This window comes from Sciurus vulgaris, assembly GCF_902686455.1.
Source record: "Sciurus vulgaris genome assembly, chromosome: 4".
In the NCBI taxonomy this organism is placed as follows: Eukaryota; Metazoa; Chordata; class Mammalia; order Rodentia; family Sciuridae; genus Sciurus; species Sciurus vulgaris.
The window spans coordinates 31,594,669-31,618,394 of record NC_136464.1 but is presented as its reverse complement, the minus strand read 5'-3'; the positions used below and the strand labels follow the sequence as shown (position 1 = coordinate 31,618,394).

General features: G+C 37.7%; 2 protein-coding genes across 3 annotated transcripts in view; both read right to left on the bottom strand.

Moving 5' to 3' along the window:
- Positions 1–20,245, bottom strand: part of ARHGAP19 (Rho GTPase activating protein 19) — a 49,934-nt gene extending 29,689 nt beyond the window's left edge. Inside the window, exon 1 of one of the 2 annotated variants that reach the window (XM_079137207.1) lies at positions 20,169–20,245. In XM_079137207.1, the coding sequence (XP_078993333.1) occupies positions 20,169–20,224 (56 nt within the window). In that variant the 5' untranslated portion in view covers positions 20,225–20,245. Of the gene's footprint in view, positions 1–3,265; positions 3,325–20,168 lie in introns of those variants that run through there. The other variant, XM_079137208.1, reaches the window with a different exon arrangement.
- Positions 1,561–2,711, bottom strand: LOC306660204 (translation machinery-associated protein 7-like; the record flags this gene model as incomplete). Its single annotated transcript, XM_079138383.1, has 2 exons — positions 1,561–1,908; positions 2,704–2,711. 2 exons carry the CDS (start codon positions 2,709–2,711, stop codon positions 1,716–1,718), a joined length of 201 nt encoding a protein of 66 aa, XP_078994509.1. The 3' UTR covers positions 1,561–1,715.
- Positions 20,246–23,726: the final 3,481 nt, after the last annotated feature.

The window sequence follows — 23,726 nt, the reverse complement described above, 5'->3', positions numbered from 1 at the left end:
ATTAGGCAATTTAGTGAGAACCCTGTCTCAATAAAAAATTTAAAAGGACTGAGGACTTAACTCAGTGATAAAGTACCCTTGAGTTTAATTCTCAATACAAAAAAAAAAAAAAAAAAAAAAATTTCAAACATAAGCCGAGTACAGTGGCACACTCTATAATCCCAGTGGCTTGGGAGGCTGAGGCAGGAGGATGACAAGTTCAAAGCAACTCAGTGAGACCCTGTCTCTGAATAAAATACAAAATGGGGCTGGGGATGTAGCTCAGTGGTCAAGTGCCCCTGAGGTCAAGTGCCCCAGTATCCCCCTCCAAAAAAATTCAAACTTAAAAATAAAAAGAACTAGGGATATAAGTTAAATCCCTAGTGCCACAAAAAGAAAAAAAGAACTGTATTATCCCATCTCTATTAGCAGATATATCACTGTTTATTCCCATCACTAATTAACTCTAATGTCTTGTCCTAAACCTTATTATTATACAAACAGTCATCTATTATATAACCAATGAATAGATAAAACACAAGTCAGAAAGGACAAGTGATCACATCTCATTCAAGCAAAGTTAAATTGATCTGACTCACACAAACATTTTCACAATAAAAACAATCAATTTAAAAGTTGTTTACTACATCGTAGGTACTAAAGCAATGTTCAAGGAAAAATGACACCTCTAAATATTAACTATAACTAATCAATAATAACACTTTACCAACACTACATGAATAATTTTTAATAACAGTATAATGAAAACAAGGCATGAGTAAATTTCAAAGTTCAACTCTACTTACTTGAAAAAGTATTAAATCATTTTAATCAACAGCCCAAATTTTCAGTTGGTGGCTAATAGATTCTTTCTTTGCTCTAAAATTATAATGTACTCTGAGAAATTACATGAAAATTTAAAACTATGGCAGGGTGTGGCTGCATCCCAATATAATCCCAGTGACTCAGGAAGCTAAGGCAGAAGAACTGCAAATTCCAGGCCAGACTTTGAGATAGGGCAACTTAGCAAAACCCTGTCTCAAAAAGGACTAGGGATGTAGCTCGGTGGTAAAGGGCCCCTGCATTCAATACCAAAAAAAAATTTAGAACTATGAATGTATGTTCTCAAGTCAAAAAGTCACTCAGAGAGGGGCTTAGCATGTTTATCTCCTCAACCTTTTCATACACCAAAATAGCTTATTTTTCCTGTATAAACTTAAAGATGCCAATAATATAATATAAGCCAATTAGACTCAGAAACACTTTCATCTTAAATATTAGACTAAAGACTTTTTTTTTTGGATACTGGGGATTGAACCCAACGGTGCTTTAACCACTGGCGTTTTCAGCTAGTCAAATTTAGCAGTAGAGGACTGCTTTTCGACACAGGTTCTCACTAAATTGCTGGGATTACTAGGATTATAGGTGGGTGCTTCAGCACCTAGCCAGTAAGAGCCTTTTTTTTTTTTTTAAATTGAAAATCATAAATTTACATAGGGCAATGTTGTTTGATTCATTCTGTTATTTTTTCCCTTCCCCCCACCCCTCCCACCCCTCTTTTCCCTTTTTTTTTTTTATTTATTTTTTTTTACAAAAGTTTATTCTTAAATTTACAACAGACTTCAACGCAACACTTCATTCTAGCTATAGGTGGCAAAAGATATCACAGTGGGGGTCCTGATGTTTAAATAGGAATGGAATCAACAGTCACCATCATTTCAGGCACAAGAAACAGCTTACTTTTTGCCAGATTTCTTAATTCCACCTGTGGCCAGGGGGCCCTTCCCCGCGGCCTTTGCTTTTAGCTCCTCAAGTTTCTTCTGCTCCTCTTTTTGTTTCTGTTTGAAAGCCTTATCTTCCTCATCCATCTCCTTGGCCTGCTTCTTAGGCTGTTTCAGGGGCTTCTTCTTGCCACCTTCGCGGCCGGACCTTTTTTAAACTTTATATTATTTATTTATTTATTTATTCATTTATTTATTTATTTATTTATGTGGTGCTAAGGATCAAACCCAGTGCCTCACACATGCTATCAACCACTCTACCACTGAGCCACAACCCCAGCCTAAGAACATTTTTGTTTTTTTAACCACTGCGCCACACTCCCAGTCCTTTTTATTTTTCATTTTGAGACAGGGCCTCACCAAGAAGTTGCTTAGGGCCTCTCTAAATTGCTGAGTTTGGCTTTGAACTTTCAGTCCTCCTGCCTCAGTCACCCGAGTTGCATTACAGGTGTATGCCACCATGCAGGACACAAGAGCCTTTTTTTGAAGTCAGTTTATTTCAGGCAAGAAATAGGAATCAATATAGAACTATTATTTTAAATCACTGCCAATGAGAAATTCTACTTACTGAGAAAACCAAAAAAAAAAAAATCAGGATATGTGTAAGTACCAAAAAGAAACATAATTTATAGAGCCTAAACTAATCATTTGTGGAATTTTACAAGAATTAAAATCCCTTTGAATTCTGAATTCTAATTTCAGATCAAAACTAATTTCAGATCAAAATACTTCTAACACATAAATGTGTATATGGAAAGCATCCATTACATTCCTGAAGTGAAATCACATATACACATAAAACCCACAGAATTTTTTCAATGTCCAGAGCATGACTCAAGTTAAGACTCTAAAACTTCTATCACAGCTGACCCTTGCAGCACTAAAAAAAGGAGCTATAAGCACAAAGCCCCTAGCTATATAGTTTCTCAACAGTCCTTCCTACCTGGCCATCAGTCCCAAGACCCCTCCTGAACAGCCTGAACAGGTGAAGAGTTCAGGTTGCCCCTAGATATCTGTACCAAATACAAGAAAAAGAATACCTTGGAAGTCCTAACACGTAAGTAACACATAAACAATTTCCTTTCTTTTGCCCTGTTTTTCCCCTCTGCCCTCCCAAGTTCATTACTCGTTGTTATGCTATGCTTTGATTTTTCTTTAAGCTAGTTTGTTTGTTTGTTTTACCTCTTTCTCATTTTTTCTGACTGTAGAAAGATAAAACAGTATTTAAGACATGGGGATGGTTTTAAAAGAAGGAAAACGGAAGATAAGACACGAAGGTTATTTTATAAAAGTTATTCCTGAATCACAAAGCCCACTAATCCCCTTCCAAACAATATGCAATGCCGAAAAGGCTAAGAATATCAAGGAACACATTCAAGAACTTCAGAGATTTCTAGAACTAGAGAAAAATACAATATTTAAGCAAAAACAACTCCTTATTCTTTAATATTTTAAAACAACTTCAAGTTTGCTCCAAGTTCAAAAAAAATAAATAAATTTCTTACATAAATGCTGAAAGCTTCTGATGAGGCATTGGTAAACCGAAGAGACAGGAAAAAAGTTTTCTCCTTTGTGTGACACAGGAACTCTCCTTTCCCTGCCCCAGCACAGCCTACACAAATTCCAGACATGCTGGACGACACAAGGACACATTATGGGGCCTGAAAGGCAGTACTTATTAGGACTCTGAGCACTCTTTTGCAAGTAGGAACAAAACAGGAATAAAAAAAACTGGACCAGTTAACTGTATTTGCCAACACACACACATGAAGCTCAATAGGAGACTCCCATCACCACTCAAAGTTGTATTACATGAAACAATTCCATAATGTAAGAGCACAAGAAGAAACAGTTTTACAATATATGGGGAGGGTTGATCCCTACCTCACATCATACACAAAAAATAAATTTCAAACAGAATAAGGATCTAAATATGAAAAACTAAACTTTAAAAACTCTAGAGCAATAATTTATTTGCTCTTTTGCATGGCTCAGGCTCAAACCCAGGGCCTCACAAGTGCTAGGCAAGTGCTCAACCACTAAGCTACCTCTCCAACCCTGAAAACAGTATTTAACAATAAATTAGCCAGGTGCAATGGCACATGCCTGTAATTCCAGCAATTCAGGAAGCTTTAGGCAGGAGGATCTCATGTTTAAGGACAACCAGGACAATTTAGAGACCCTGCCCCTAAAATTAATGAGGCAACAGAAGAGCTTACTTCTTGTTGTCATTGTGTTTTTTTCAGTCTTTTGCTGTGAATTGAACCCAGGGACATTCCAACACTAAGCTACACCCTAGCATTTTTTTTTTTTTTTTTTTTTTTTTTTGAGACAATGTCTTGCTAAGTTGCTGAGGCTGGCCTTGAATTTGCTTGTGATTTCCCTGTCTCAGCCTCACAAGTCACTGGGATTACAGGCATGTGCCACAGCACCAGGCAAGAGTTTCTTAAAGAGGATGTAAAAAGCACAGTCCACAAGGAAAGGGGTGATAGATTTACCTACATTAAAATTTAAAACTTCTATATAAAAAATGACATTTTAAACAAAGTTTTATTGTTTTTTGTTTGTTTTCGTTGAATTTTTGTTTTGCTTTTGAAGTGCTAAAAATTTAATCCAGGGTTCCAGCCCTCTTTTGTATTTTTTATTCATGGCAACATAATACCCGTTCCTAACAAAAAAATGCACAAATAAATTTAAAACTTTAAAATAATGAAAGACAAACCATAAACTAGAAAAAGACATCTGTCATATATATAACTAACAAAGAATTAGTAATCAAAATTTATTAGTAAGCATAAGAATGAGGACATTCAAGAGAAAAATTAGTCAAATAACAAGATCAGTGATTTGTATAAGGCAAGGCCTTAATGATTAGTAAACATGCTTTATCACAGTAAAGCAAATTTTAAAATGGTTACCTTTCTCTATCATTTTGGTAAAAAGTATCAAACTTGGGTGAAATCTCGTATGTATATATTTAAAATTATGAGTCAGTGTTTAATTTGATCAAATACTTTTTGTATATCTATTAGATGATATGTTTTTCTTCTTTATTTTTCTACTGTAGTGAATATCACTAGCTTTCTGCTAAACCAACCTTGCATTTCTAGAATAAACCAAATTCACTTATGCTATATTATCATTTTAACATACTGGTGAAACAGTTTCTTCAGATTCTCCCTAAACATTCACAAGTGAGAATGGTCTGGAATTTTTCTTTCTTATAATGCCTTTGTACCAGAGATTGTACCAGATGTGGTGACACATATCTGTAATTCCAACTACTTGAGAGGTTTTATATCAGGGTTGTGTGGCCTTACAAAAGTTAGGTAGGGACTGTGTCTTATTTTTCTATTTCCTGAAAAAGTTCATGTGAGACTAGTGTTATTTCTTCTTTAAATGTTCAGTCAAACTAGCTGATGAAGCCATCTGGACCTAGAATTTTCTTCTTAAGAAGGTTTTCCATTATATATTTAGTTTATTTTAGACTATAGGACTATTTGTGTTTTCTATTTCTTCTTGCATAATGTTCTTAAATTATATATTTCTAGAAAAGTGTCTATTTCGCATAAACTTATTTATATTATCCTCTTCTTTTTAAGGATTATAGGTTCCAGAGTGATAAACCCCAAATCTTTGTTCCTGATACTGGTAATCTATGTTTTTCTCTCTTCCTTAAAATTATGATTATTAGTGGTTATCAATTTCATTAGCTTTGTCAAGATTCCAACTTTTGGTTTTGTTGAACCTCTCTATTGTATGTTTATTAATTTCATTAGCGTCTGCTCTTTATTACTTTCTTCTACTTTTTTTTAATTAATTTTTTTTTATGGACAGAATGCCTTTATTTGTTTATTTATTTTTATGTGGTGCTAAGGATCAAACCCAGTGCCTCACACATGCTAGGCAAGTACTCTACCACTGAGCCATGACCCCCGCCCCTTCTACTTTTTAAAATTCAGGACAAAGGTGGCACTGGAAATATATGATCTTTTCACAGAGACACTTGGATGTCTACAAGGGAAAAAAAAAGAAAATCAATACCTATCTCACATTATACACAAAAATCAGTTCCACGTGAACTACAGATCTAACAGCAAAACAATAAGCCTCTTAGAAGGAAACACAGAAGAACATATTCTTGAACTCAAGGTGAGGAAATAATGTTTATTCTCCCCTGAGGTGCCAAGGATTCAAACTGCAGCCCTTGCACATGATAAGCCAGTGTGCTTCAACATGAGCTGTTTCTTAAACTCCGAGGAAATAATGTTTAAATAAGACCTAAAAAATATAACTAAAAAGAAAAATATTAATATACTTGACTTCATTAAAATAAGAATGTGCTTATTAAGACAAACACAGGATGGGAAAATATAACTGCAATATAAATAATCAAAAAAGGACTCATATCCTGAATAGACTAAGAAGTCACAACCAGGTGCAGTGGACCACGCCTGTAATCCCCAGCAACTCAGGAGGCTGAGGCAGGAGAATTACAAGTTTAAGACCTGCCTCAGCAATTTAGCAAGGCCCTGAACAATTTAGTGAGATCCTGTCTCAAAAAAAAACATTAAAAGGACTGGAGATGTGGCTCAGTGGTAAAGCACTCCTGGGTTAAATCCCCAGTACAAAAAAAAAAAAAAAGAATTTACTCCAGGCAAAGTGATACATACCTATAACTACAGCTATTCAGGAGGCTAAGGGAGGAAGATTCCAAGTCCAAGGTCAGCCTGAACAATTTTAGAAAGACACTGTCTCAAAATAAGAAATTAAAAAGCACTTGGGATGTAACACAGTAGTATAATACCCCTGGGTTCAATTGCCAATACCTTAAAAAAAAAAAAAAAAGGAATGTCCACAGATTGATAAGAATTTTTATAAACAACCCAATTTTTTAAAAAACGGGCATGGGATTTTATTCCTCAATTTTTTTTTATTCTTTAAGAATCAGATAGGATTAATCAGGGTATTGTAAGTTGTGATTATGCAGGGACACTAATAGCATATCATGTGAACTCCTATCATCATGTTTGATATCTGCCCTCCAAAAGGAGGAATAGGATTATCCCACCTGACAATGGAATTTTAAAAGACAGCCAAATGGCCAACTTTGAAAAAACTGTTCAATCATATTAGACATCAGGAAAATGCAAATTAGAACAATGACATACTCTTAACCACTAGAATGGCAAAAACTAAAGAGATTGTACCAGATGTGGTGACACATATCTGTAATCCCAGCTACTTGAGAGGCTGAAGTAGGGGGATCACCAAGTTCACGGCCAGCCTCAACAATTTAGTAAGATCCTATTTCAAATAAAAAATAAAGGCCGGGGATGTAGCACAGTGGCAAAGCACCTGCCTAGCATGTTTAAGGTCCTGAGTTTAATCCCCACTAACACACACACACACACAAAATTAGAGATTGACCCCACCAGGTTTAGGAGAGAGCAACAGGATCTCTCTTATATTGATACTGGTGCTATATATTGGTGCAACCATTCTGAAAAACTGGTCTTCTCTACTAAAGTTAAACAAAGTGTACACCTATGATCCAACAATTCTATTCCATACCTAACACACGCACCAAAAACTACTAACAAGAATGTCCATTGTGCCGAGAATGGTGACACATGCTTATAATCCCAGCAATTTGGGAGGCTGAGGCAGGGTCTTGCTAAATTGCCTAGGGCCTCACTAAGTTGCGAGGACTGGTCTTGAAAAGAGTCCCTAAGCAATTTAGCAAGACCCTGCCTCAAAATTAAATATGAGCCAGTAGTTTGGCACATGCCTATAATCCCAGGGGTTCGGGAGGCTGAAGCAGGAGAATCACAAGTTCAAAGCCAGCCTTAGCAAAAGCGACCCAATAAGCAACTCAGTGAGACCCTGTCTCTAAATAAAATACAAAATAGGGTTGTAGATGTGGTTCAGAGGTTGAGTGCCCCTGAGTTCAATCTCCTGTACCCAAAAATAATAATAATAATAATAATAATGAAAATAAAAAATGAAAAGGGCCGGGATGTGGTTCAGTGGTTAAGCACCCATGGGACCCATGGGTTCAATTCCTGGTACCGAAAAAAAAAAAAAAAAATTAGTGAAGTTGGGTGACAGAAAAGAGTATTGATTGTATTATTCTATATACTTGTATATACGATCAACATTTCATAATTTTTTTAAAGAAATCAAGAAGTTTTTGCCTAAATCTCACTACAACTTGACATAAGTATCATAGAGGTGTTGAGTACAGTGTAGCTCAGAGGCAAAGCATGTGCTAGTATGTGCAAGGCCCTGGCTTCAATCCCCAGCACCAAAATAATAAAAATTAAAATAAATTATGGAAATCAAAGTATATATTAAAAGTTATTTTCCTCATCACAGAAGTTTTTGTAGGGCTGAGGATGTGGTTCAGTGGTAGGACACTTACCTGACATGGCAGAGCCCTGGGTTTGAGTCCTAGCATCCCTGAAAAAAGTTTTTGCATCGATATGATCAGAACCAGGAGAATTTGCAGCTAGGTTTGTAGGCATACAGAGGCAGCAAGGGCTCTAGCTAGATATCCTAAAGAATCACAGAGGTAAGACCCCACAAAAAGAGTAATTTTAATTTAACCTACTTATAGTCTACAATTACTGATTTTACCACTAGATGGTACCCTGCACGTAAGGTGATACACTTAATAAAAGGGCTAGAAACAGAATCCACAGCTGAAAAATCAGTTACAGAAAAATGAAATGCAAGTGCTTTTGAGGTATGTTGAACCTATGAATTTGCAAAATTCAAGGCAGTGGAAAAAAAAAAAAAAAACCTGCATTCATTCTGTATCTTTTGGCTGATGACTACCAAAACTATATACCCACAAAACGAAATATTTCCTCCCTAGTGAATTGCTTAACTTGATTTGTTCTCCAAGAACCACAACCTTGGCAGCATCTACCAAAATATGAGCTATATTTAAAGTTGTCTAAGCCCAACTTACCACCCTGAGAGAAGTATGTACTCTCTTACTGCTTCTTCAACTATAACAGGCACTGAAACATGACTTAAAATATACCACTTTATTGGGGAGCTATTAGATAAGGAACATGTACAAGTATCAACCAAAAGGTTATTTATCTATCTGCATATCAAATTTAAGTTGGTATCATGAAAGTTGTATATATAGAAGACAAAACAGACCACTTGTGCCCAAGCTGGCAGGATTTTGTTAATACCGAAAACAGTTCAAAGTTGATAAGTAGTACTACAACAGTATCTAATATCTTAGGTAAAATTTTAAAACATTTACACACTCAAGTCTGCCCTTAAAAGGTACTGTCCAAGGCTTTGTAATATGGACTTCTTATCTCTAATTTAGACTCCCAACAATATGCAACTTAAATTAATTTCAAGATACTAGAGCAACCTGACCTAAACTAAACTGGCAAACTATTTAGATGAGAGGCCGGGGATATAGCTCAGTTGGTAGAGGGCTTGAGTCCAATGCACAAGGCCCTGGGTCAATTCCCTCCACCAAAAAAAAAAAAAAAAAAAAAAACCTAGCTAGAGAGAAGAAAAAATCCTTGGTTGCTTACCTTACCTTCTTAAACATTTTTGGACACCTAAGACTTTGTTCTCTGGAATGACAATGTATTGCTCTCAATCAAGATGGTTAATTATACTTCTCAGAGTATCAATAATGCTAATTTATGGCTGGGCATTATGACACACACCTAGAGTCCCAGTTTCTTGCAAGGCTGAGACAGGAGGAACCTGGGCAACATACAGAGACCTCATCTGAAATTTAAGAGACCTCATCTCAAATTTAAAAAATAAATTTTAAAAAAAGTGCCAATTTATTGACTTATTTCCTTGGTAACTTTTATACTTTTGGGTGTCACAAGATTTTAAATTAATTGTTATTAACACCTTCCTTAATCCTTCTCTCCCAAGCCACCGGGCAATGGGAAGGAGATTAATTGTATTTGAAAAGTAACGTCAAGTTCCTGTTTAAATGGAGAAAGTTCTACAGGGCACTTCACTGACAGTATGTATAGTCTCCCTCTTATCATTTATCTAAACACTATTTATCCTCAGAAAAATAGAGGCAAAGCTTGGCAAACCTCTTTTCCCATATACTTTAAACACCATGAGTCTCAGGCAATTCAAACTAGAAATACTTCTATGTATGATCAGAGTCAGTTCTATGAGACTACTTCTACATTCATTTGTTCCGAAGTCCAGAATAATACATTCTCCCCAGTGAACGGCAATGCTTTTGTTCAGGCATATGACTTGTTTATATCTACACAAGTTCACGTACTAAAAATTCTTAAGAGTGTCTCTACTTTTAGTCTTCCAGAAGTACTCAGCATACTACATGGCTAACCACCAGTCTTCATCATAAGAAAGTGAATTACTTTTCTGAGACAAAGAAACCAAACAAAAAAATCACTCATATGTCATTTAAAATCAACCCAACTAAGGTCTCTTCAGTGCTTTGTAAGTTTAAGATATTGTAAAGTAGGGTGGAATGTGGCTGAATACTACAGTGCTTGCTTAAACTGTGTAAGAACTTGAGTTCCATTTTTAACTTGCATATCACCCTGCCCAAAAAACATATATAGTAAGGTATAGGGATAAGAAAGTAAGTATTTTACCTCCAAAGAGCTTTAAATTTCACTAAGCTGTACAAGATTTTAAACAGTAGCTAAGGACCACAACACAAAAGATATAATCTGAGTGCAGTGATACACACCTGTAACCCAGCTGCTCAGGAGGCTAAGAAAGGAGGATCATAAATTCAAGGTCAGCCTTGGCAATTTAGAGAGACCCTGTCTCAAAATAGAAATAAAAAAGATTGGGGATGTGGCTCAGTGCTAAAGCACCCCAGGTTCAATTCTCAGTACCAAAAAAAAAAAAAAAAGACACAAGATAATTAGCTGCCTAATCCATGGTCCAGTAAAGGCTCAAAGAATTCAGAAGTAGGAGAAAATCTTTCATCCTTATACAAGAGTCCAGATTTGAGCCAGATCATAAAGATGAGTAGGATTTGGATGGGAAAGGGGCAACTAGTATTTAAATAAGGGGCTATTTCTTTGGTTTTTACTTGTTTAAGAAACATGAATGCTTTCTCCACACATTAAATGGCAAGCCCTTTTCAAAATGTAATCTTGAGCAAACAGAAATAAACAGGGGTAGTACAAAGAGTATAATGAATATCTGTTGGTTTTGCCCACTATTTTTCCCTTCCTCTGGTAACAGCACCCCCATTTTCCTTTGGGTGATCATTTCTCCCCATCTTTCAATCCCTATGATTGGGCAGGTACTAGGTAGGGGCACATGATCCAGGCTTAAAAAACAGGAAACATTGTTCCCTTCACTGATTCAAAGATCCAAAATGCCAAACTGGGAAAAGACACAACTCCAAGACTCTTGCTAAAGACTAAAATTGCTAAACTGGTGAGATGTAAGTGGTGATGTTGTTAGTGGTCCATTATTGCCACCTTTTACAGAGAACCTACTTTCTTATGAAACAAATATAGAGGAAACCAAATATACAAAAGCAAGAGGCAGTTACCTAAAAACATTGAGATTTGGTACAGGTTAAGCCTTACTTGATCTAACCCCAAGGCTTTTCCATTTCTTGAGCTAATTAATAGTCTCATTTTGTCTAAGCAAGTTTAAGTTTCTGCACATATAACTGAAAGGATACTAACAAATATAAATGCGGAATCCGCTTGCCACTAATATGAAACTGAGCCCTCCCTTCTGTATCTTCACCTTCACAAGACAGAGTTGCCACTTTGGGTATTCTGCCTCCCTACCCAATCTGAGGATAGCCTCTATTCTCCAGGATCACTTCTTGAAGGGCTCACTATCACCAACTGTCCCCCAAGGTATGCCTTTGCACTATGGTTACTAGCCCCTATTAGAAAGGCACCCTCTCTATATTTTCCTTTAAAAATATTTATCTCTTTTTTTTTTTTTTTTTTTTTTTTTTTGGGTACTGGGGATCGAACCCAGGGCCTTGTGCTTGCAAGGCAAGCACTCTACTGACTGAGCTATCTCCCCAGCCCCTATTTCTTATCTCTTGTGCTTCTCCCTTCCATACCAATTTTCGAAAGCTTCTTAGTTTTATTTTGTTTGGCTTTGGTGCTGGGGATTGAACCCAGGACCTCCCACATACTAAGCATAATGGTACACTTACAAGGAGAAATTGGGAAACCAAGATGGAAATCAAATCTTGAAAAGGTCACATTTTTAGATAAGAAATATTAAATGTTAAGACTCAGAAGGGGTCTTCATATTCCAGTTAAAATCTTTTCATTCTTCTAGTGAAGAAGAAATAAATCTACAGACTTAACTTCTTTTTTATTTTATTTATTTTTTTGTGGTGCTGGGGACTGAACCAAGGGCCTTGTGCATGGAAGGCAAGCACTCTACCAACTGAGCTACATCCCCAGACTTACATTAGGTCAGACAAGAGAAAGTGACAATCCTGTGCCAGTACATCATAATTTCCAAAGCAGGATTTGAAATAACCTGAATGTGGGGGCTGGGGATATAGCACAGTGGGTAGAGTGCTTGCCTTGCAAGCATCAAGGCCCTGGATTCAATCCCCAGCACCACCAAAAAAAAAAAAAAAAGAAAGAAAGAAAGAAAGAACCTGAATGTGTCTAATGGGAAGTTAGAAACAAACACTCTCTTAGAGAATACTTTGGAGCTAAAAACATAGACTTGGAATCATCTGCAAACCAAAGTTGATCATTTATGAGGGTAAACATAAAGGGAAAAAAATATACGAAACGAAGTCAAAGGAGCAAACCTTGGCAAATGAACTATAGCCAGACAAAGGAGGTATGCTCAACCAGTTATAAAACTAAAACAAGATAGTGCCTGGATAATGGAGGCCAGTAAAAGACAACCTTTTAAAAAGATGTGTGGCCAGACTCAGTGGCCCACGCTTATAATGCCAGTAGCTCAGGGGGCTGAGGCAGGAGGATCTCAAGTTTGAGGCCATCCTAGGCAAGTTAGCAAGGCCCCAAGCAACTTAGCAAGACCCTGTCTCAAAACATAAAAAAAAAATTAAAAGTGCTGGGGATGTGGTTTGCCCCTGGGTTCAATCCCTAGTACCAAAAACAAAAAGTATGAACAGTGAAAATCAGCAAAGATCAGAAAAATGTAAACTGAGATTTGTGCACTGAGGGCATCATACTCTTTCACAAGTATACCTGGTACTCAGGAAATCTAGCTAAAACAATCTCAATTCTATTTCCACAAGAAGAAATAATCCTTCCCCATTAACTCAACTCCTGTCAAACTTGCCTGTTAAAAACCAGTCCTTGCTTGGCATGATGGCATACACCTGTCATCCCAGCTACTCAGGAGGCTGAGGCAAATTCAAGACCCAGCTCAACAGCTAACAATACAAACAGGATGGATAAATCTTGGATTTTTTGCTGTTGTTGCTGTTTTTATTCTTTGGATAAATCTTAGAAGCACAATATTGAATGAAAAATGTCTCAAATCTATAATGCACAAAAACCTACAATGCAATCTCAAAAATAAGCAAAGTTAAACAAAATATTATTAAGTCACCCACAGAGATATTAAACTATTTAAAATATATTTTCAGCATAAAAAATGTGTGATAAACAACTTCTCTAAGCCAGAAAATTATTGGGCATGGTAGGACACACCTGACATACCAGCTACTTGGGAGGCGGAGGCAGGAGGATCACAAGTTTGAAACCATCCTGGAGAATTTAGTAAGAACCTGTTTCAAAATTTTTTAAAAGGGCTGGGAATGTAATCAGTGGTAGTACAATTGCTTGGCACAACATGCAAGGCTGAGTTCTATCCCTAGCAAAAGAAAAGAGGAAAGATAAAAAGACTATACATCCTGTGGGGATGGCACAGGAGGGAGTACACAAACAGATGAAAGTTACTGGTAACATGTTAGTTTTTAGGTTGGAGGACGGTTCAAGATGCTTATTATATTTTATAACATACCTTGCATCTATTGTTTTTTGCATATAATTTATTTACCAAATATTAAAGAATAACAAAGATTTTTTTTAATGACACCTACTAGTCAAACAGAAAACTACATCCCAAGGATGAGACTTTAAAATCTAATATCTTTTAAATTGAATGGAAGCAGCAAAATTCCACTCTTAGGCTTCATTAAATAACATTGAATAAATCAACCTGGCTTTTTTCTAAATTCTCCTAGTCCCAAAACACACAGCATATAATCTTACATACACATGGATATTTTTAAACAGTTTTAAATTCAAAGCATTGGACTAGCATTTACTAAGCAGATAATTAAAAGTCATGCCTGTTTAAAACAGAGAAAGAGACTGGAGGAGAATTTATGGTAACTGTAAATCTGTTTTTAATGCATTTGCCCAGCAAAACATGGTGGCTCAATTTCACAAATTATAACAAAACAATCAGCATACAGTGCAGATGCCAAACTATATGATATATACTACCAAAGGCAGCAATGGAAAGAAATCCACAAATTCTCACCTTCTTAAAGATCTCCATAGTTTAGCAGATAGTTTTTCTTCTCCGTATATCTTCCTTTCTAGAGTAACCACTTTTAGTTCCCAAAGCCTTTCTAAGACACTTAGAAAATAATATTTAATTACACACAACACCCAGCACCAGAATCTAAAGTTGTTTGCTGCTATCTATCTACTTACTATAAAATAAATATCTTACAAATGCATTTTTCTCATAGAACAAATGTCCTTTCCCCATACATTTATGATATCCAAAACAAAGTATTATACAACATGTACATGTAGATGGATACTAGAAAGCAAACAAATTCTGCTTGGCTTAAATAAATCCTAACATCTTTCTAGAAAGATTGTTTTTTTCTTTATGAATAGTAGTTACTAGAAGCTAGGAGGGAGACAGGAGGATGGAAAGGGGTAGTTAAAAGGTACAGGGGCTTTAGGTAGACAGGATGAACAACTTCTAATGTTTTATATTACAGTAAGGTAACTGTGGTTGACAACAATTATGGGTATTTCAAAATAGCTATCTAGAAGGTTTTGAATGTTACCAGCACCAGGAATGATACATGTTTGAAGTGGTAGATATCCATGTACCCTGATCATTTCTCATTGCATACATGTGTTAAAATATCAGCCAGGCACAGTGGCACATGCCTGTAATCCCAGCAACTCTAGAGGCTGACACAAGAGGATTACAAATTCAAGACCAGCCTCAGCAACTTAGCAATGCCCTAAGCAACATAGCGAAACCCTGTCTCAAAATAAAATAAAAAGGGCTGGGGGGCTGGGGTTGTGGCTCAGTGGTAGAGCACTTTGCCTAGCACGTGTGAGGCCTTGGGTTCGATCCTCAGCACCACATATAAATAAATAAATAAATAAAATAAAGTCCACTGACAACTAAAAACATATTAAACAAAAAAAAAAGAATTAAAAAAAAAAAAAAAAGGGCTGGAGATGCGGCTCAGCAATAGAGCACAAGCCCTAGGCCCTGGGTTCGATTTCCAGTACTGTAAGTAGGTAAAATAAATAAACAAACAAAGCTATAATAAAAATCACCACAAATAAAAACAGAAACAGTTGAAAATGATGATAAAGACAGGGGACACAATTTTCATTTTGTGTCTCCATGTACTGGTTGAAAAACATTACAACTCCTCTGGAGAGAGAGAATGGGAATAACAGAGCAAGCACTGGAAGAAATCCATCTAAATATAAACAATATTTGTATGTACATGCTTGAACTAGAATGGTTGATTTTCTTTCCTTTCTACATATTTTCTTAACTTCTATAGTAAATATAAATTTATAACGGGGGAGTGTATTTTTAAAGCTTCAGTGGATTTGTAAGTTGTGGACAAAAAATGGCTAGGCACAAAATAAAACTACAGTTAAAACTAGTGAACAGTACACTTAAAAAGAGTTATGATGAGGGGCTGGGGAGATAGCTCAGTTGGTAAAGTGTTTGCCTTGTAAGCACAAGGCCCTGGGTTCGATCCCCAGCACCAAAAAAAAAAAAAAAAAAGAGTTATGATGATAAATTTTATGTTATGTACGTTATTTTTGTTTCATTTTGTTTTGCAGTTTTGGGGCTGGAGCCTAAGGCCACATACTAGGCAAGAGCTCTACACTGAGCTACAGCTACAGCCCTTTTTAAAATATGTTATTGAGACAGGGTCTCACCATGTTACCTAGGCTGGCCTCAAACTTGCCATCATCCTGTCTCAGCCTCCAGACCACCTGGAGTTACAAGCAGTCACGGCAATGCCCACTTACGGTATAAGACTTTTAACACAATTCTTAAATAACAAAAAATATATTCTTTTTAAATACTGGGCTTCGACAGAAGAAAGAAAAACCAAGTGTCAAGGAGGAAAATCCAAGGTTGCTACCTGTAATTCTAAAACACACTAAGCTAAATACCAAGTTCTTTCAAGACTGTCCCCTCCTTTCACCTTACCCAACAATTCCCAATTATAATAATGTTATCATTCAGTCAAGGACATGGCTATTTCAGTATCAAAAACTTTAAATATTTTTATAAGCACTGGACACTGAGTAGACACTGTTCAATGGATCAAATCTGAGCTAAGTCCCTGTTACCAAATTCTATTACTATTCAAAAGAGATCAATATTAAATGCAGTGTCTGAAAATGGGCAAGAGAATGGAAAGGTAAAACATATTTGAACAGAGAAGGCTAAATTCAGAGTTTTAAAATAAATTGAATGTTTACAGATACCAGCTAACAACAACAACAACAAAAAAAAAAAAAAGTAGAAATTTCCTATTATACTATCAACCCATTCTTGTTGTTATTGTTGTTTTATGGTCCTGGGGACAGAACCCAGAGCCATGAGCATGGTAGGCAAGTGCTCTACACTGAGCTACATCCCCAGCCCCAACCCACTTGTTTTGACTAATCAAAGTAAGCTAGTTCAATAGGATTTATTTTGTTTCACGTGGTTTCAGGCCACTTACCATTTATGGAGATTAATTTTTAAATTCTATTTTCCTCCTCCCCCTCCTCCTTCCACCAGATTGGCCTTATCTATAAAAATAATGATAAAACTCTCTAAGTCAGATAATTGACAAAAATGTAAAATAAAATCAAACTCAAAAAATCCCCTGAAGAAATCTACTCCTCATTACCTTTCAGATAGAATCTGACAGCACAAATATGACACTGGATTCAGATACTTTAACCAGATTTTCCCACCTAACTTATGCATGTGAGAATAGACAAGTTCCTAAAATCAGTAAACGCTCCACTTGTCACTTTTCTTGACACTGTCTTATTAAAGAGGAACAATTTTTTTAAAAGGCTTCAGGAACTAACCAGTTTTCCATACTCTAAGGTGTATGTAAATTAGAAGGAAACAGGACCGACCCCTTCTCCATCTTCAGGCACCTTCCTCATCCTCCAAGCATCCTAGTCTGTTCCTAAGTTTCTAGTTCCTAAGTTCAAGCTGCAGACTTGGGCCCTACAACTTGGATACAAGTGGCATACTGACTGTCATTCACTTTTCAAAAAGGCTGACACACCACTGTGGCTTGCTTTACATCCCTCCACCCCTATGTGTTCCTGTTTGCTTTTTCTGGCTCATAGCAGACTTTGTTTTTTCTCAGTAAATATTGAGGTTAAAATGCCTGTGACTCTTATCAATTTCTCCCTCTCCTTCTAATAATAGCACTTTCTTTTTATTACTTTTTTTCTTTATTTTTTCTGGTATTAGGAATTGAACCCAGGGCCTCAAGCATGCTAGGCAAGTGCTCTACCACAGCTACATCCCAGCCTTTGTATGTCTCTTTTCAATTCAGAAAGTACTGGGTTCTAGTTCCCTACTGCCATTTATGGAATGAGGTAGTTACTTCCTTTCCTGCTTCAGCTTTATCTCTTTGACCCTTAAAAATCTTTATTATTTTTATGTTATTATTGGTAGAATGGATAGCTTCTATTTATGGATTCCCCTTTAGTATTGTCCAGTTAAGAGTACTTGAAAGTGAAGTAGGTTAAATTTTAAAGCATCATTTTACCTGATAAAGACAAGAAATGGAGGGAAGAAGTCATTCTCCATCATCAAGTCAAAATATGACCTAAGACTCTGTGACAAGCAGAACAGCTTTCCCTTAGTTAAATCTTTTTTAAGACATTCAAGGCTGGACACAGTGCCACATTCCTGCAGTCCCAACTACTGAAAAGGCTGAAACAGGAAGATCACTTGAGTCCAGGAGCTTGAGGCCAGCCTAGGCAACATAATGAGACTAGTCTCAAAAAAAAAAAAATTAAGGCATTCCTTTTTTTCTTTTTTTTCTCCCAATGATACTGGGAACTGAATTCAAGGGTACTTTACACTGAGCTACATCCCCAGTCCTTGTGTTTGTTTGTTTGTTTGTTTGTTTGTTTGTTTGAGACAGGGTCCTAAGTTGTTGGGGTAACCTCAAACTTGTGATCCTCCTGCCTCAGCCTCCCAAGTCACTAGGATTACAGGTGTACAACACTTCATCCAGTTCTCACTCCTGATTTATTACAAGCAGGTTGAAGATATTGATGAAGGAACAGAAAACAAGAGCGTTCTAAATAGATTTTATATATATATTTATATATATATATATATATATTTATATATATATATATATATATATATATTCCATTCAAAATTCAAATGTCTTGATCTGTGCAAATCCAACAACTCTTTTCTCCATGAAATACAAGGGGCCACACCACCAAGAAAATATCAGATTAGTATCTGCAGGGCAAAAGAGAATTGGCATAGTTAGTTATCATCACAAGATACTGTCTGTGTCTTAGAAATGGCAAAGACTATTACTAATGCATTAATGATCACCTATACAAAGCTAAGGACTGGGAATCTGAGATGAAAACATGTGATATAAAGTCTTACAGAAACACCAAACTGCCAGGTGTGTGGCCCACACCTGTAATCCCAGGTACTCTAGAGGCTGAGGCAGGAGGATCATGAGTTCCAGGCCAACCTGGGCAACTTAGCAAAACCTTGTCTCAAAATAAAATCTAAAAAAGGCTGGGAATGTAGTGCAGTGGTAGAGTGCTTGCCTAACATGCAAGTTTGATGTTGTGGTACCACAAAAAAAAAAAAACTTCTCTTTTACAATATGGAATATTGATCATGTAACTAACATTCTCGAAATTTAAATGTCACTGGCAAAATCTTATAAAAGAATTCAAACTACTCTTGCTATAGCATAGTATTTTATTTGTCTCAGGTTTTCATCACAGTCCAGGATTTAGAGTTGGATGAGGAATGAGCTAATCAGATGTATCCATCCCCTATACAGTTTTTTGTTGCTGTTTTAAAATATTTTTAGCTGTAGATGGACACAACGCCTTTATTTTATTCACTTATTTTTGTGGTGCTGAGAATCCAACCCAGTGCCTCACAAGTGCTGGGCAATGACTCTACCACTGAGCTACAACCCCAGCACCCCCTATACAGTTTTCAAACAAAACTGATCAACCACTATGGGCAGCTCAGAGCACGAAACTCTTCCGTGTAAAAACGTTAAATGACACTCCAACCGAACCCATCTTGGTCCAGAAGGAAGCAGGCTCACTAACTCTGGTTGCCAAGACTCTTGGACTCTCCTATCAGTGCAAAAGGCACCATTCTATTGAACTCTACCTAGACAGACAGACGGACAGAAAGAGAGATGTAGAAATACAGATATTTGTAAACATTTAAGACAATTTCAGTCTTAAGACTGGGGCAAGTCCATCAGAAATTCTTTCCAGGAAACGCTAAATCTCGGAGTACGTGTTTATTTATGTAGAAATAAAGTCACGCTCCGATCTATGCTTCAGCTTTTCTACTGGGAAAAAAGAAAATCTATCACGTATCTAGTGGTTATTATTTGCTAGGCTCAGTACTGGGAGCTTTAAATTGATTGTTTTATCCATTCCTGACATTTTCTGAAAGAGACTTCAGTATGTTCGTTTACAGAAGAAGAAAGTGAAGTGAGAGAGGTTTAAAAGCTAACCCGAGGACGCAAATTCATTTTTCATTAACGTTCAAATCCTGGCTCTGACTTAAACGCATAAACTGTAGGAGACTTAAAACGCTGTGTGACGTTGGGAAATGAATTCGCTAAACAGCTCTGGGATTCAGCTTCCTAGCCATCCAAAACTCAGCGCCAAGGCGGGCAGCGCTGCCACCAGCAGCTGGTCGGTTTGCCCAGCGCGGCGCGCGGACCTCCAGCCTCCAGCTGCAAGACCGGTCAGCCCAGGCAGCGCGACAACGCGAAACGCCGGCGAGAAAGGAAGAAAGTCCGGCCCATGGGTCACCGTGACTCAAGGCAAGGGCGGTACTACAAGCAGCCCAGGGCTTCGTCTCCTAGGCAGCTGGACCAAGAACTTGGCTCACCTCCGGCCGGAGTCCCGGGCTGGCACCTCCCCTTCACTCCGCGCCTCAGTCGCCATCTTCGTCAGAAACCACTTCCACCGCCCCGCCTCAGGGCCCGCCCCGAGCTTTGGATTGGCTGAGGTGTTTCCCCATCTCGCATGCGATTGGATGACTCGTTCGCCCCTCCTCAACCTGACTCGCTACATATTATTGGTCTATTCAAATACCTAACAGTTATTGGTGGCCCCCAACCTGGCGGAAAAGAGAGGCGGGAGAGACCCAGCCCCGAGGCCCGGGGGAAGCTCCAGTTTATCGTTTTAATGAACTCCAAGGACTTCAGGTTCCTGTCAAGTATCCCCAGCATATGCTCAAAATTTTTTTCTTGATATGTGAATACAACTTCGGAACTGTGAAATGTGAAAGTCACTTTGTCACCCTAAGCCGGCGCGATGGTGCACACCTGTAATCCCGCTACTCTGGAGGCTGAGGCATGAGGACTCAAGTTCGAGGCCAACCTGAATAAATTAGCAAAACCCTGTCTCAAAAAAAGGGGAACTGGTGGCTGGGGTTGTGGCTCGGTGGTAGAGCACTTGCCTAGCAAGTGTGAGGCACTGAGTTCAATTCTCAGCACCGCATATAAATAAAGGTCCATTGACAACTAAAAAAAGAAAAGAAGAAGAAGAAGAAGGGGATGCGGGTGGGGAGAACAGGTGCTGGGGATGTAGCATTCCTGAACTCAATCCCCAGTACCCAGGGAAAAAAGAGTCACTCTCTATAAAGAGCAAGAATTTTTTCTGTCTTGATACAGAGAGAGAGAGAGACCTAGAAGAGGAGGCTCAGGAATGGAAACCAAGTACAGTCTATTCCGTTTCTGCTGGTTCCCTTCCAGAACCAACAGCAGATCCAAAATATTCCCTGGGCGAGGGTCTGTACCTGAACACATACACACTTTTTTTCTTGTCATCATTCCCTAAAGAGCATTAGATATTTTAAGTAATCTAGAGATGATTTAAAGTAGACAAGATCTGACTAGGTTATAAGCAAATTCTATTCGGTTGTATATAAGGGCCTTGAGCATCTTTGGGTTTTGGTATCCACTGGGATCCTGCAACCGAATGGCCCACGGATACACAGGGATGACTGTACTTACTCTTGGATGTGATCCGAAGCCTTCTTTTTGGGCTTCATTCCACCAACTCCCTTTTGGCTTCCCAGAGTTTGCCTCTTTGGTGTGAACTGTGGAACCAAGAGCTGCCTGACTTTGTCCCTCACTGAACCTTAACCCTCAGTGGTAGAAATAACCATAATTTTGCTTACCCTCAGGGTCACTGGCTTCTGGTAAGAATTAACTGAGGCAACAGATGTGAGAACACTGTAAATTTAAAACATTAACCTTTTTTCTATTTTGTTTTCTGTGCTGGACTTTTCAAGAGATTTTTGTTTCTATTGTTCCTTCTGGGGTTCTTTCATCTGAGAGTCTCCCAGCACTCTCCCTCTCTTTCACAAAGCTCTACCCATCCACTTTATTTTTCAACAAATTCTGCCTTGCTTCAGGGCCTTTACATGTGTTGTTTTTCTCTGACTGGAGAAAAACATTTTTTCACTTTACCATCCTTCAGGTCTCTGATTGAATGTCACTGGTTCAGAGGCTTTCTATAGCCCCAAATGTAAATCAATGTCCCCTCTATATTTTCATAAATTCTTCTTCCTCCATAGCTCTTATCACAACTTATATATTTGTCTGTGTGATTATTTATTTCATGTGAGCATTCCCATTCAGCCTTCCTGCCACTACATCTGGTTTTCTTTCCATGATGTCTGGCACAGAATGGCCATTCAGTAAATACCTACTAAATAAATGTAAACAAGTCCTCAGACTATATTATCCAAATTTAAAAATGGAATCACATGTCCTAATAGATTTTTTCAATTGATGACTTTATATTAAAAATTTGAAGCTGGGCACAGAGGTGCACACTTATAATCCCAGACTTAGGAGGCTGAGGCAAGAGGATGACAAGTTCAAGGCCAGCCTAGGCAACTTACTGAGACTGTTTTAAAATAAAATTTAAAAAGAGCTTAGAATGTAGCTCAGTGGTAGAGTACTCGGCCCACACGAGGCCTGACATTCAATCCTCAGTACCACAAAAAAAAAAAAAAAAAGTTTGATAAATGTATCCAAATAAAATACATTTAGTTTTACAACTAACAAATCATCTTTATTGAGTAAATACATGAAAAGAAACATAAGGGTCTTAGGCTGTAGCTCAGTGACAGAGCACTTGCCTAGCACTTACCTGTGAGGAACTGGGTTCGATCTTTAGCACGTAAACATAAACAGATAAAATAAAGGCATGGTGTCTATCTACAACTACAAAAAACATTTTTTTAAATAAACATAAAATTCAATAGACATACAAACATATCCAGGACATTTTTCTTCTTTCTCTTCTTCTCCTCCTCCGTAGTGCTAGAAATCAAACCCAGGGTCTTGATATGCTAGGCACGCCCCCCACCACTGAGCTAGAACACCAGCCGTGTTTGCCCCTAGGTGAATTTTGTACTTTCCTTTTGTTTTTTTTTTGTTGTTGTTTTTGTTTTTGTTTTGGGGGGGGGGGTGTTTTGGTTTTGTTTTTTAGTTAGGAGTCTTCTATGTTCCCCGGGCTGACTTCAAACTTTCGATCCTCCTGCCTCAACCTCACAAGTGACTGGGATTACAGGTGCACACCACTGCTGGTGAAACTTTTCAATGAACCCCAGACAGTGTTGGAAAATCCAGCCTGTGTTAATGCTAATATATACAAACCTAAGCCAGGCCTAGAACATGCCTGTAATTCCAGCAACTCAGGACGCTGAGGTAAGAGAATCCAAGTTTAAGGTCAACCTCAGCAGCTTAGTGAGACCCTATTTCAAAATAAAATAATAAGGACTGGGGATGTAGCTCAGAGGCATCGTACTCCTGGATTCCATCCTCTGTAGCCTGCCCCCCCACACAGACACACACCCAAATTTCAACTCTTGTCCTTCCCCCAAAAGTCTTAACAAGTTTTGTTCCAGGCCCCAGAACATGATTGATTGATTGAATTAAATGGACGATTTCACAAAAGAAGAAACATTGAACACTTGAAAGTATTACCACTACAACTAGAAAGAAAACCATGGGACTATATTTCTGGTTCATCTGCTTTGATGAAAAATCGAAGTTTTGTATAATTTGGAGGGAGATAACAGTAGTTCAAGGGTGGGCTCTGGACTTAGTGAGTCCAGGTTCAAATCCTAGGTCTTCACTTGCAGCAGTGTGAGCTCAGACAAGTTACTGAACATTCTGATCTCATTTCCTCTCCTGTAAAATGAGGATAATATAATTCTCACAGGATAGTTCTGAAAATTAAATGAGAAGATCTCTCAAAAGCTGCTTAGTAGCACAGTGGATGGCACATACTGAGACTCGATAAATGTCCAAGATAACATGAAGAATATTGACGCCACACTGCCTTCTCGAGAGCACACCTCTCCCCTGGCTGTGTGATAAGGAGCGTACATTACACCATAGTTACAGTTTAACTGGTTGCTTTGGTG